The 14,524-nt window shown below is 43.4% G+C and overlaps 1 protein-coding gene across 4 annotated transcripts in view; it reads right to left on the bottom strand.

Moving 5' to 3' along the window:
* The window catches only part of EYA3 (EYA transcriptional coactivator and phosphatase 3), a 132,891-nt gene that overhangs the window by 64,723 nt on the left and 53,644 nt on the right, over positions 1 to 14,524 (bottom strand). For all 4 annotated transcript variants that reach the window (XM_054011620.1, XM_054011622.1, XM_054011623.1 and 1 more), the window contains 3 exons: positions 12,701 to 12,744; positions 10,006 to 10,085; positions 2,465 to 2,531 (listed from right to left, as the gene is read on the bottom strand). In XM_054011620.1, coding sequence (XP_053867595.1) covers positions 2,465 to 2,531; positions 10,006 to 10,085; positions 12,701 to 12,744 — 191 coding nt within the window. The remainder of the gene's footprint in view (positions 1 to 2,464; positions 2,532 to 10,005; positions 10,086 to 12,700; positions 12,745 to 14,524) is intronic.

The following is a 14,524-nucleotide window of genomic DNA, read 5'->3' as shown; positions in this document are numbered from 1 at the left end:
TTCACAGCCCTTAACCAAGTGAGCCTCACCTACCTTACTCCAGAGCCCTACCATGACAATTTCGCTCCTCAGGGACAACGGAACTGTCAGTAACTAAGGTCAAGAATTATTCAGGGTGCTAAAAGGAACAGAACTAGAAGCAATAGAATAAAATTAAGAGAAGGAACAATAAAGATGACTACGAGAGGACACATCCAGTTACTGTGACTGTGAAACAGTCTCCAAAGGGAAGTGGGGGAAGCTCATTCACTTGGAATATTTAAGACTAGAGAAAACAAAGCACTGGAGACAACAGGGAATCCTTCTGCACTCATTTACGTGAATTAGATCCTAGGTACAATTTTCAAAAGGACATAAGTGACATGGGAGCCTAAATCCCACTGGAAGTCAGTGGGGCTTTGGCTCCTAGATCAGTTAGATGCGTTTGGAAATTTTACCCCTTTCCTTTCTCTCTCTCCGGTGTGTCTGATTTTATACATAAGGAAACTATTTCATTTTCACTCATGTCCAGTTTGTTCATTCACTGAATACCTTGGGCTTGAGTCTATAATACCTTATATTCTCAGTCATTACCAAGTGACATGATACCTTAGCAATCACTAAAGGCCCAATCCAACTCCCACTGAAGCCAATGGCAGTCTTTTCATTGGCTTCACCATGTGCTGGACTGGGTCACATATGCAGCAATGCCAATTTGTTGTCTATAAAAATACCATTCTGCAATGTTAAAGGTTCTGCTAAATGCAGGTTGAGATGGGAGGAGGGGAAGGTTAACGTAAGAATGGACATAGTGGGTCAGACCAATGTTCCATCTAGCTCAGTATCCTGTCTTCCAGCAGTGTCCGATGCCAGATACTTCAGAGGGAATGAACAGAACAGGGCAATTATCGAGTGATTCATCCCTTGTTGTCCACTCCCAGGTTCTGGCAATCAGAGACTAAGGACACACAGAACATGGGATTGCATCCCTGACCATCTTGGCTAATTAATTGTCATTGATGGACCTATGCTCCATGAACTTACCTAGTTCCTTTTTGAAACCAGTTATAGTTCTGGCCTTCTGGCCAACACTCCCGGGAAGCGAGGTCCATAGGTTGACCGTGTGTTGGGTGAAGAAATACTTCCCTTTCTTGGTTTTAAACCTGGTGCCTATTAATTTCATTGGGTGACGCCTGGTTCTTGTGTTATGAGGAGGAGTAAATAACACTTCCTTATTCACTTTCTCCACACCATTCACAATTTTATAGACCTCTATCATATCCCCCCTTAGTCATCTCTTTTCCGAGCTGAAAAGTCACAGTCTTTTTAATCTCTCCTCATATGGAAGCTGTCTCATACCCCTAAATGTTTTTGTTGCCCTTCTCCATACCTTTTCCAATTCTAATATATCTTTTTTGAGATGGAGTAACCAGACCTGCATGCAGTATTTCAGGTGTGAACGTACCATGGATTTATATAAAGGCATTATTGTAGTTACTGTCTTGTTATCTATCTCTTTCCTAATGGTTCCTAACATTGTTAGCTTTTTTGATTGCTACTGCACATTGAGCAGATGTTTCATAGAACTGTCCACAATGACTCCAAGATCTCTTTCTTGAGCAGTAACAGCTAATTTAGACCCAATCATTTTCTTTGTATAGTTGGGACTATATTTTCCCCATGTGCATTACTTTGCAACTATCAATGTTGAATTTTACCTGTTGTTTTGTTGCCCAGTCACCCAGTTTTGAGAGATCCTTTTGGAACTCTTCACAGTCTGCTTTGGACTTTACTATCCTGAGTATCGTCTGCAAACTTTGCCACCTCACTGTTTACCGCTTTTTCCAGATCGTTTATGATTATGTTGGTTCCAGTACAGATCCCTGGGTGACACTGCTATTTACCGCTCTCCATTCTGAAAACTGATAATTTATTCCTACCCTTTGTTTCCTATCTTTTAACCAGTTACTCATCCATGAGAGGACCTTCCCTCTTATCCCGTGACTGCTTACTTTGCTTAAGAGCCTTTGGTGAGGGACCTTGTCAAGGCTTTCTGTAAGTCCACGTACACTACATCCACTGAATCACTCTTGTCCACATGTTTGTGGACTCCCTTCAAAGAATTTTAATAGATTGGTGAGGCATGATTTTCCTTTACAAAAACAATGTTGACTCTTCCTCAATAAATCATGTTCATCTGTGGGTCTGATCATTCTATTTTTTACTATAGTTTCAATTTGCCTGGTACTGAAGTTAGTACTGGTCTATAATTGCCAGGATCGCATCTGGAGCCTTTTTTAAAAACTAGTGTCACATTAGCCATCCTCCAGTCATCTGGTGCAGAGGCTGATTAAAGTGACAGGTTATGTACCACAGTTAGTAGTTCTGCAATTTCATATTTGAATTATTTCAGAACTAAATCAAAGGTTTTAACAGTTTAGAGAAAAATGCTGTTATAAAATTTAGAACCAATTTTTCAACTTACTTTGCAGAATATAGCTGTGAGGTATAGTCATTTGGTGACCTTGGGATGTAATCAGTGCATGTCAGAACTGAAAAAGAAACATTTTATACAACAGAATTGTAAAGAAAGGATTTTTTTAAACTACACAATTACCAAAAAAGTAACAAAACTTAATGAATCACAGTGAAACATTAGCATGTCCCACAAGGTGTTCTAACCTGACAAACCATGTAGCTGTTAAGTTTTTGGAGTGCTTTGGATATATGGCTTAAAAAATGTTTACAAATATGTTTAAACAGGGTGAAAAATGTAACTTCCTGCCCCTGCAAATAAGTGCATCATTCAGAGCGGCAAGTTGTCCCTTCACAGACAATAAGACCAGAATCTATGGCTTTCATTTCCTTGATTTTGGGAGTGTGACAAATCCCCTGAACATTCTACAGTTCTGCACGTGCACCAATGCTTCATTTCAGCATGCACTGCACTGAAAATCCCCTGGAACCCAGCTGTTACTGGAGCAGCTATGGTGGCTAAGGGATAGAGAGACCGCGAGGCCAAATTGAGCCAGGCTCTGCCCCCAGACACCTCTCCCCTGCCCCCAAAATACATGGGCCCAGCAGCCCATCTTCTCCCTCTGGTGGCACCACATTAGGCAGGATCCCCCAACCCATCTCTTGGGGGACAGGACAAGAACTCATGGAGCTGAGAAACAGCCTGGCTGCTGCCAGAACAGCTGTAGCAGCAATGGAGAGAGCACCAAGCTTTACCACCTGCTCTGGATCCTTCACATGGCCCTGGCAGCCCACCTCCCCCTTGGGGACACTACATGAAACAAGAGTTCAGGGGCAGCATAACAGGGCCAGTCTGAAAACGCATCCACTTAGCCTCAACGCCTGTTCAGAAGAACCTGCTATATCTTGTCCTTGGCTATACTGTCAGTAAAAGGGGGCTACTTAGTCAAGTATTGCTTCTATGGGTTATCCATCCTCCTCTAGTGGCTTGTTCACATACAGTAACAGCCTTCTGCTGCCAGCTAATGTAGTTAGCCCTGTAGCTCAAGTAGTACATCTGAGGGGCAGTTCAAACACTGTTAATGTGAAGTTTATTACAGTTGTACATGCCAATGTTTTTACTTTTTTCTGTTTAAAAAAGCAAAAGGAAATTTAAAAAGTTATTCAGGTTGCAAGGGCAAGCACTCAAAAGTGCAGAAATCTCATATTTAATGTTCTGCGTGTGCCTTATGATACACTCTATAATTACATGGTCACCTACTGTTTTTTCCACAAGACCTCTGCCTCATTCAGTGCACAGGGCAGTTGGTGTTCAGGGAATGAATCAGGGCTGTGCAATAAATGAGGTCATTCTAGTCTGTGGGCTCTTTGCCTCATTTGGTCTAGAAGTTGGAAGGCACACAGAGAACGAGGAAGGGAACTGGAGGAAGAAAAAGGATGGTCCTGGGGTAAAGACAGTTAAATGCTACTTAGAACTGGCTTCTATCCTGGCTCTCCCACACACTTCCCATGCTTCTTAAACCAATATTGTTGGCAGCTGACCACTGACTGCATGCCCCTCACTTTCTGGGTGCCTAATGTGACGACTTGGGGTTCCGGATGCACAGAAGTGCTGAGTGCTCAGAACAGTAAGTCAAGTCAATGGGAGCTGTGGGTGCTCACCACCTCTGGCAGCAAGGCAGTAAGATGTGGAGTTGTAGGCACAGGAGTTGGCAGTCAGGATCCTGAGTTCGGATTCTGGCTCTCCCACTGATTCAACATGCGTCCATAAACCTCTTTCTTTGTCTCAGTTTTCAGAGTTATGAAATGGGGATGATAAACACTCTCCTACCTCACAGGGAAGTTGTGAATATGAATTCATTAGTGTCTGTGAGGCTTTCGTACTACATCAATGAGAGCCACAGAGGAGCCAATGAGCATATTACTAACTCTGTAGTCAGCGCAGGGCTTGGATGGGGCATAGTAAATAAGGCAAAGACCACACATTGAATGATGAGCATAAGAGCGGCCTCATTCCCTGAGCGCAGTCTGCCCTGTGCACTGAATGAGGCAGGGGTTCTGTAGAAATAACAGGATGTGATTATGTAATTAAAAAACTGTATGCACTAGAGGGCTAAATTACAGTTGCATAGACAACCTTCAATTGACATCTTGACTTTGCAACCAAAATAACTTTCTTTTAACTTCGTGTTTTGGGATATAGTTTAATTATATGATGTAATCCAGTCTGATATTACAATCCTGCAAACATAATCTGGACCTTATAGAAGCTAATGAAATAGCTCCCTCTGCTGCTTAATATTAACTACTGAATGTTGTGGGCTATGAGTAGAGATGATAAAGAAAGTCTCAGGCCTTGTCTATACAAAGGGCTAGTGTGTGGCAAGACGGGATGTAAATCTACAGCGCACTAGCTTGCCGCACACTAACCAGCCGTGTGGGCCCTGCAACCTTAAATTAAATGTTCCCTAGTGTGCTTTGACCTATTACTAAACAGCAGTAGGTCAAAGTGCACTAGGGGAGAGGTTATTTTCCTGTAACTGGAGATTCTTTGAGACGTGGTTCCTTTCTGTATTACACTGTGGGTTACACATGCGCACCCATGCGACTGGATTGAAAGTAGAGTCCACTGGTCCACACATGTTCCCTGACTTGCCTTGTGCTGCCGTCCAAGGCGATAAAGGGCAGGACAGACAGACTGTGTCTCTGGTTCCTTCTCCACTGTGAATCAGACAGATTCAAAATACAGGGGAAGGGCGGGTGGGTAGTGGAATACAGATAACAACCACAAATCTCAAAGAATCTGCAGTTACAGGGAACTAATCTCCTCTTCTTCGAGTGATGGTCCCTATTGTATTCCAGTGTGGATGACTGGCAAGCAGTACCTTAGTTGGAAGAAGGTGCAAGGATGAGGGTGGAAGGGTCGTGCAAAGAACCACCATGTCAAAGGATGCATCTGCTGCCAAGTCCTGCACCAAGGCATAGTGTGTTGCCAAGATGTGGACAGAACCCCACGTGGCTGCTTTACAGGTCTATAAAAGGCACAACTTGAAGGGATGCCGTGGTCATAGCTTGGAGTGAGCTCATACCTCTATTGGATGAGGTTCGACAGATGGTAGAAGAGTATAATGCAGTTAGAAATTCATTTGAAAAATTCTCTGGGTGGAGATGGCCTATCCCAAGTCTCTCTGCTACCTCAGTAAATAAACTTTCTGATTGGTTTCATTCTCTGCCGGCAGAAGGCTACAGCTCATTGGACTTTGAGGGAATGGAGAAGACGTTCTTCTGCAGATGCGTGTGGTTTCGGGAAGAAAACAGGTAGGTAAATGGATTTGTTAATGTGAAACAGATCACCTTAGGTAAGAATTTCAGGTGTAGGCATAAGGAAACCTTATCTTTGTGGAAGACTGTAAATGGCACATCTGCCATCATAGCATCTGAGTTCCCCTATCCTCCTCCCCAAAGTAATAGCAACAAGAAAGGCGACCTTCATGGAGAGGAGGGACATAGAGCAAGATTCTATTGGCTCAAAGTGGGGTTTCATTAATATCGAGAGTATCAGATTCAGGTCCCATTGAGATGCAATTGTTTGGAGAGGTGGGAAGGTTCTGACGAGGCCTTTCAAAAATCTAGCAGTTAGTGGGTGTGTAAAAATAGCGTAACCTTCCATAGGAGGATGGAATGTGCTGATCGCCGCTAGGTGGACTCTCAAAGCACTGAGGGCAAGGCCCAATGCGTACCAGGATAGAATGTGGTCCAGGATTGGGGGAATATCAGTTGCTTCTGGTAAAACTCTTATGTTGTGCCCAAGACAAAAAACATCTCTACTTAGCTCAGTAATATTGTCTAGTGGAATTTTTTCCTACTGTTAGAGAGAATGTCTTGTACCACTGAGGAACATGCCTGTTCTATAGTTGATGCCCGTCCAAGTACCATGCACTGAGGTGAAGTGGACACGGATTGGGGAGCTTGATCTCGCCATTGCACTGTGTCAAAAGGTCAGGAAGTACGAGATGGGGATTGGTGGCCAGGACGACATGAGCAGAAGATTGGGGAAGCAGAATTATCTGGGTCAGAAGAGGGCGATCAGAATGACCGTTGCCTTGTCTTGATGGAATTTGTAGAGCACTTGAGGTAAGAGCGGTACAGAAAGGAAGATACAGTTGAGCTGGTGTGATCAAAAGAGAAGGAAGGCCTCATCCTGACAGCAGTAACCGAAGGCTCCCCTGGAGCAGTATGTGGTGCACCTGCTGTTTGTCTGAGAAGCGAATAGGTCCTTGGTTGCGGCCCCCCATTGCGTGAAGATGTCATGTAGCACTGCGTTATGAAGTTCCCACTCATGATTGATCGCAAAATGACTGCTGAGTGACGTTGTGAGAACATTCTGTGTCCCCGGAATATAGGCCGCGGATAGGCTAATCTGATTACTGATGAATCAGTTCCGGAGTTTGACCACTTTTGCACATAGAGAGGTGGATCTCACTCCTCCTTGTTCGTTGCAGTAAAAGACTATGGTGGTGTTGTCCAACATGATCAGGACATGATGAGAGTAAATGAGTGGAAGAAAGGATTCACACGCTCTTCTTACTGCTCAAAAGTTCTCGGACATTGATGTGCATTCTGGATTCTTAAAGTGTCCATTTCCCTTGTGTGGTATGGTCATCGATATGTGCTCCCCAGCCGAATAGTGACATGTCAGTAATAACAGTTCTGTCAGGGGAAGAGGGAAAAAATGGGGACTCCCACACACATGCGATGTGGGCCTGTCCACCATAGGAGGGATGACAGTATCTTGGGTGGGACTGTCAGCATGAGGTTCATAGAGTGATGATTCAGTGAATACACTGACTGAGGCCATGTCTGCAGGCAGAGAAGGTGAAGTCTAATGAAGGGGGTCACGTAGGTGCATGAAACCATATAGCCAAGTAGAGAGAGGCACATCTTGGCTGGTACAAAATGGTTGTTTGTGATGCGAACTATGACGACATTCATTGCTTGAAATCTGTCTGTAAACAGATATTCCTGTGCCGTGATAGAGTTTAGGGTAGCTCCAATGAAGTCCAATGACTGCGTGGGATTGAGGATTGACTTCTTGATGTTGATGCTGACTTCTAGTGAAGCAAGGAGGCTGAGTAACATGAAGATAGATGAGTGTGCTTCTTGGCAGGACCAGGCGGCTAGGAGACAGTCATCAAGGTATGGAAAACCAAGGAAACCATAAAGCCTGATGCGAACTTAATTTATTTTATTTATTTTAACTGCTACTACAGAAAATACTTTGGTGAAGACTCAGAGCAGTAGCTATCCCAAAAGGTAGTACTCTGTATTGGAAATGGTTGGAGCCCACCATAAATCTGAGAAAATGTCTATGGGCAGGGTGGGTTGTCGATGTGGAAGTAAGCATCCTTCATAATCGAGAGCCGGGAACCACGTGCCTTTTTCTAAGGATGGAATTATTGCTGCCAATGTGACTATGCGAAACGTCAGTTTGCGGATGAAGCAATTGAAGTGGCAGAGACTGAGGTTTGGTTTCCAGCCACCCCTCTTCTTGGGTATGAGGAAGTAAGTAGAGTAGAACCTGTTCCTTGATATGCTAGAGAAACGTGTTTTATTGCTTCTCATTGTAACAAGGAGTTCACCTTTTGGGTAAGAATACTGTCGTTAGAGTGGTCCCCGAAGGGGGGTCTTAGGTCTTCTTCTCGGGCCAGTGGGACTTAGAATGCGCTTTGGCCCCTGGGGCTGAGCTGGTGGAGGGAATGTCCAGTTTCCTGAACTTGGAGGAAGACTTAGTCCCAGGCTTATTGGAGTACTTCCTAATCTCCCAACAAGGCCTCATCATGGGGTCGGGGTGGAGGGGGCATCAGAGTCGGACGTACACCAGGAGGCACACTCCTCGCAGAATCAGGCTGATGTACGGTGGGGAAGGAGGGCTGACTGCAGTCTCATGGTCACCTCCATGAGATACTTTTGGAGATGAGGTGCACAGCCCTCTCGGGTACAGTTGGGGAAGGACTGCACATAGCCATGACGTGAGCTTCTCCCAAGCAGTAGAGGCAGCGTTGAATTGGTTGTTGCTGACTGAGAGGGACAGCGGGCAAGAGGCGCAGTTTGAAGCCCAAAGTCCTTGTCATAGTCTGGTATCTGAACAGGGGTACGAATGGGGGCAAGAAACTCCTGAAGTCCTCACTAAACTGTTAAAACTATTAACTATTAAAACTAGAAATGAAATAAAACTAGGTGAACTGCCTTAAAAACTGATAAAGCTATTTACAACTGCAATTAGAACAGCATGAGAGAGGACACTGAAGGTTCTGACCCAGACCATGTGGTGGTGAGAAGGAACTGGAGATGCAGTCGGTCCACCCCACCCTTTATATCACCTTGGATGGAAGCACAAGGCAAGTCAGGGCACATGCATGGAAACAACTGACACTACTTTCAAATTCTCTGACTCTGAGCGCATGATGTGCAAGCATAACCACAGTGGAATACAATAGGGACCATCACTTGAACTTTTAGTGCAGTAGCAAGGTCCACACAGCCAGTTAGTGCACAGCAAGCAGAGTGCACTATAGATTTATACCTCCGCTTGCTATGCACTAATTCTTCATATAGACAAGCCCTCAGTGGACTGTAGACAGTATGCACCATGGAAGTCCTCAAACGGGGACCCTCACAGAGTTCTATTCTGTCACCTCTTGTTCATCTGTATTAAAGGCACTAGGGGACATTTTTAGGCATTCTGAACTCCAGGGGTATCAGTATGCTAATGACACTTAGCTCCACATCAAGTACAGAAGATGTACTCCCCTTCCCACCTCTGCCACTGTCTCACTGTGACACCTTCCGCGAGTTATTTATTCTGCGTCTCAGTTTCCCATCTGCAAAATGAAACTACTTACCCTCACAGTGGTTTTGAGAAACTTTTTCTGTAAAGCTCTGAGAGCTTCAGATTAACTGTGCTTTAGCAGTGCAAATGATTGTAAAAGACTCCACTCAATGTTTGTGTTGAGGTAGTGACAATTTATGAGAGACAGTTCACATTCATTTGTCATTACCAAACAAAAGTCCCTGCCCAAAGGAAATTACAATCTAGGATTTAGACAATGCACAAAGAGGAATGAACAGGCAAACAGGGGTATAGGGAAGACACGGTAATGATAGAGGCAGAAATGTTGCATTAGTAGTCACAGGTGGTCACCAACCTAACCAAGGCCAGGCAGTAATGATTTGTAGGCATCGCAGCAAAGGCAGGTTTTAAAGAGTGATTTAAGAGGTTGCGATAGTGCCTTTGTGAATTTTGACCAGGAGTTCTTCTCAAGAACAGGGATGTGCGTGGGAGAGGTCAGGAAGGTGTCTGTGAGAGAAACTGACAGGAGGGAGATGGAGATTGGCATCATTAGTGGAGCAAAAGCAGGGGATGGCCTCTGATAAGTAATTAGATTTGAAAGATAAGGTGGGGTAAATGGTGCAGGACCAAGAAGTTTGTGCTTGGTGCAGAGGACCCAATGGACACAAAGAAGGGAGTGAGAGGGTCAGAACGAGCCTTACTTTCACTTGACATGGGAAGGTTTGGGCCAAGGCTTGAAGATTCAGATTTCTGATCACTGACTTCTGTGGTGCTCACTTGACTGAAAGGATAAAAGCACACATTAGCTACCAACATCACTAATCTGTGCACTAACAGCACGGGAAATTTTAAGCAATTGATTTTGACCTTCCTAGCTAACAATGGCCACAGGCTGCTAGGGAAACACTCTGCATTCTGCATTCTTTCACATATACCAACACACTAGAATCTGAAAGATATCCTTGCATCTCTTTGTACAAACCTCAAATCCTCACTTCCTTCAGAGTATTAACTCACTAATTTTCTCAAAATAATAAACTTTTAATAGAACACGGAAATCTAATATAAGCTTTGTTGTAATGTGTAAATGTGAAAAATCCCAAAGGGACAAAAATAATCCATGTCACAGCTGAGTCGTGGGTGGCCAAACTTAGTAGTCAGAGCCAGAGTCCATGGTCACAAGACATGGTTTAGGAGTCAGCTGGGTCAGGATACCAGGAGCTGAGAAGCAGGAGACAAACTGGGGATCAGAACCACAAATCAGGAACCAGAGTCAGGCTGGATCAGGACCCCGAGAGGGCAGAAAACCACAAATCAGATGCCAGGAAGTCAAGCAGCAGGAGCAGGAAGCACAAGACCCGCAGTCCAGAATGGGGTGGAGCCCAGTTGTTTGGAAAGCTTCCTGTTCCTGCTGCTGGCTTAAGTAGGACCAGCCAGCCAGTCAGCTGCTCCGGGACTCTGCCAATAGGACTGCAGGGGCAAAGCCTCAAACTGGAGCTAGGCTTCTTTGGTCCCAGGCAGGCGAGCATCAGCAGACTGCCAGATGGAGGGCTGGAGCTCGGCTGCTCCTGGAAATCGTGCAGACCCAGGTTTGAGACTCATGGGTCATGACAATCCAATTAAAGACAGAAAGACAATCAGAAAAGACAATGCTGTCCCACTCATTTTCTCATACAATTTGATATGCATAGTGTGACAGTGTACCCCATAAGGCTTTATGGGCGGGGTGCTCAGAAATGTATGTATGATATAACTGGAATAGGGTTTTGCTACATATGCCATGTAACATATCTATGTAAAGGTTATGATCTACTGGTTATGTTCATCCTAGTTGTATGCAGGCACCATTTGTGTGTTCAAAGTTATGAATATTGGCTTTATAATTGCTTGATTTCTAAGTAGCCTTAGTTACAACATTTGGTCACTTCTTGGGAAAGGAATGTGCAAATTAAGTGCTCAGTCAGGAAGCACTTAACAGACAAAAGAGCTTGGAAGACTCCAATCCACATAAGAAGTCTACCTGAGGACGTTCAAGGTAGCATGTGGGTAATGGCTGCTACCTGCAAGTCCTGGGTCATGCATGGGCATGTGACTGGCCCATGTGATTCCAAATCTCCATTTTGTGACTGGATTCTACACAGGGTGAGGAGGGGGTCTCCATCCACAAGAGAAAGTCTATTTAAATCCCTGGGAGACTCCTCCCTTTTGTTTTCAGCTGGCTAAAAAAGGAGCCTCTCCACCCACCAGGATACTTGAAGAAAACTGGAACAAAGGACAGTAACTACAGGGGGCGTGAGTGATTGCTGGACCCAGGCTAAAAAGAGATTAGTCTATAAAAGGGAGCATTCTGGAACTGGTGAGGATCTTATCTGTATTTAGTTTGATTAGACATAGATTTGCGCATTTTATTTTATTTTGCTTGGTGACTTACTTTGTTCTGTCTGTTACTACTTGGAACCACTTAAATCCTACTTTCTGTATTTAATAAAATCACTTTTTACTTATTAATTAACTCAGAGTATGTATTAATACCTGGGGGAGCAAACAACTGTGCATCTCTCTCTATCGGTGTTATAGAGGGCGAACAATTTATGAGTTTGCCCTGCATACGCTTTATACAGGGTAAAACGGATTTATTTGGGTTTAGACCCCATTGGGAGTTGGGCACCTGAGTGCTAAAGACAAGCACACTTCTGTGAGCTGTTTTCAGGTAAACCTGCAGCTTTGGGGCAAGTAATTCAGACCCTGGGTCTGTGTTGGAGAAGACGGGAGTGTCTGGCTCAGCAAGACAGTGTGCTGGAGTCCTGAGCTGGCAGGGAAAACAGGGACAGGAGTAGTCTTGGCACATCAGGTGGCAGCTCCCAAGGGGGTTTCTGTGATCCAACCCGTCACATTTAGTGCTTCTCTCTAAATGTAGTAATAGTGATTAATATTATCAAAGTAAAGATGTACTTAAAAGCAGCTACTAAGCAAAAACTATGTACCACTGAATTAATTCCAAAATAAAAGATCCTATCAGTCAGAGAATTCCTTACACAGTGAATGGTTGTCTCACCTGACTGCTCCATGGAATGTATTAAATAAAGCACTACAACGCAATATTAAAAGCAAGATGTAAGTTGATGCTATTTAAATTCTATGCAGTCATTCACAGAAAATCCTTTTGGCAAGATTTAGCATTCTTAAAAAAGCTCATTGTGTCTCAAAGAATATTTTTGTTTAAAACAGAAATTTCTCAAAATTGTGTTACTTGACAAAAGGAAAATAAATGATAAAAGCCCATGTCTTGTGAAAAATGCATACAGCAACATAAAACTGCTTTCTCAACTGAAGCATACAATGAAAACAAGAAACTGACAATTGGTGAACACTAATATCAAAATCAGTACTACACACCTTAAGTTTTGTTCTCCAGATTCCTGCATCTTGGCCTTTTTCACCTGCAAAGATGAAAATGTTCAAAGACACCATGAGAGAGATCTGTCCTTGACAATCTCTGTACACAAGTGACAGGCTGCAGTTACAAGCTAATCATTGTTTGCAACACCGTTACTATAAGTAGCTGTTTAAATTCAAGTAGCCTTGTGTTTGAGTCCTGGAGTTAAATAGTGAAACCTGTAAGTTCCCTGATTTAAACATCTATTGCTACCCCAGAATTTGTTTGCAAGGTTGCTTTTTCCCCCGTCTCCCTCCCCCATGCCCCTACACATTTTTTTGCACTGGGATACTCAACTCCCAAGGTTTGATAGGGACTGTTCTTTGTAACCCAAGGAACTCCGTTAATTCTAAAACAATTCTATTCTCAACAGATCTAGCACTCAAACTGCACCCAATGCTCAGCTGCCATGAACTAGATTCCCTTACCCTCTCCCTAGCAAGGTAATACTTGAAGCAAGAAGTTTAAATCATTTCTTTGTTCACAACAGTAGCAAATCAGAAGTCCCAAATTGCATTTTAGAGTAAGAGAAATTAAACTAGTATTTAATACTTCATTTGTGGATGGCTCACTAGTCTAATGGTAGCATGATGTGCTATTGTAGGGGGATCAATTTAAACACAGATTTGGTCAGTCACTTCTGGTCCAAAATGGACTGGGATCCTATGAAGACTTTTAAAAAAACAACAAGGAGTCCGGTGACACCTTAAAGACTAAGATTTATTTGGGCATAAGCTTTCGTGGGTAAAAAAACCTCACTTCTTCAGATGCATGGAGTGAAAATTACAGATGCAGGCATTGTTATACTGACACATGGTTTGGGCAATGTCCCCATATCTACTCTAGCGACACCATCAGAGGACCAACCACATCAGCCACACCATCAGGGACTCATTCACCTGCACATTTACTAATGTGATATATGCCATCATATGCCAGCAATGCCCCACTGCCATGTACACTGGCCAAACTGGACAGTCTCTAATAAAAGAATAAATGGACACAAATCGGACATCAGGAATTGTAACATACAAAAGCCAATAGGAGAACACTTCTATCTTCCTGGACATTCTATAACAGATTTAAAAGTAGCCATACATGATCAAAAAAACCTTCAGAAACAGACTTCAAAGAGAAACTGCAGAACTAAAATTCATTTGCAAATTTAACACCATTAATTTGGGCTTGAATAGGGACTGGGAGTGGCTGGCTCATTAAAGAAGCAATGTTTCCTCTCCTGGAATTGACACCTCCTCATCAATTATTGGGAGTGAACTACATCCACCCTGATTGTATTGGCCCTGCCAACACTGGTTCTCCACTTGTGAGGTAACTCCCTTCTCTTCATGTGTCTGTATAACAATGCCTGCATCTGTAATTTTCATTCCATGCATCTGAAGAAGTGGGTTTTTTACCCACAAAAGCTTATGCCCAAATAAATCCGTTAGTCTTTAAGATGCCATCGGACTCCTCGTTGTTCTTGTGGATACAGACTAACATGGCTACCCTCTGATACTATGAACACTTTGTGTCTTGTTTCCAATTTTTAATTTTTATAACTTCAGCTTCCAGTCCCCAGATCTTGCAGTACTTCTCAAACAAGCCATTTAAATTCTCTTAATCCTACCTACCCCCGAGAGATGCTAGCATCCCATCTTCCCTTCTGTGCAAATAGAATGTATCATAATGGACATAATCCAAAATTACCCCTGCAATTCATTTTATTCTTATATGTCTCTAATACAAAGCATGGTGATCTGTCATCACACTAATTTTGGCTCCTT

The sequence above is a fragment of the Malaclemys terrapin genome, chromosome 22 (assembly GCF_027887155.1).
Source record: "Malaclemys terrapin pileata isolate rMalTer1 chromosome 22, rMalTer1.hap1, whole genome shotgun sequence".
In the NCBI taxonomy this organism is placed as follows: Eukaryota; Metazoa; Chordata; order Testudines; family Emydidae; genus Malaclemys; species Malaclemys terrapin.
Note: the sequence above shows the minus strand (reverse complement) of the source record. Positions and strands in the feature narration are given on the sequence as shown.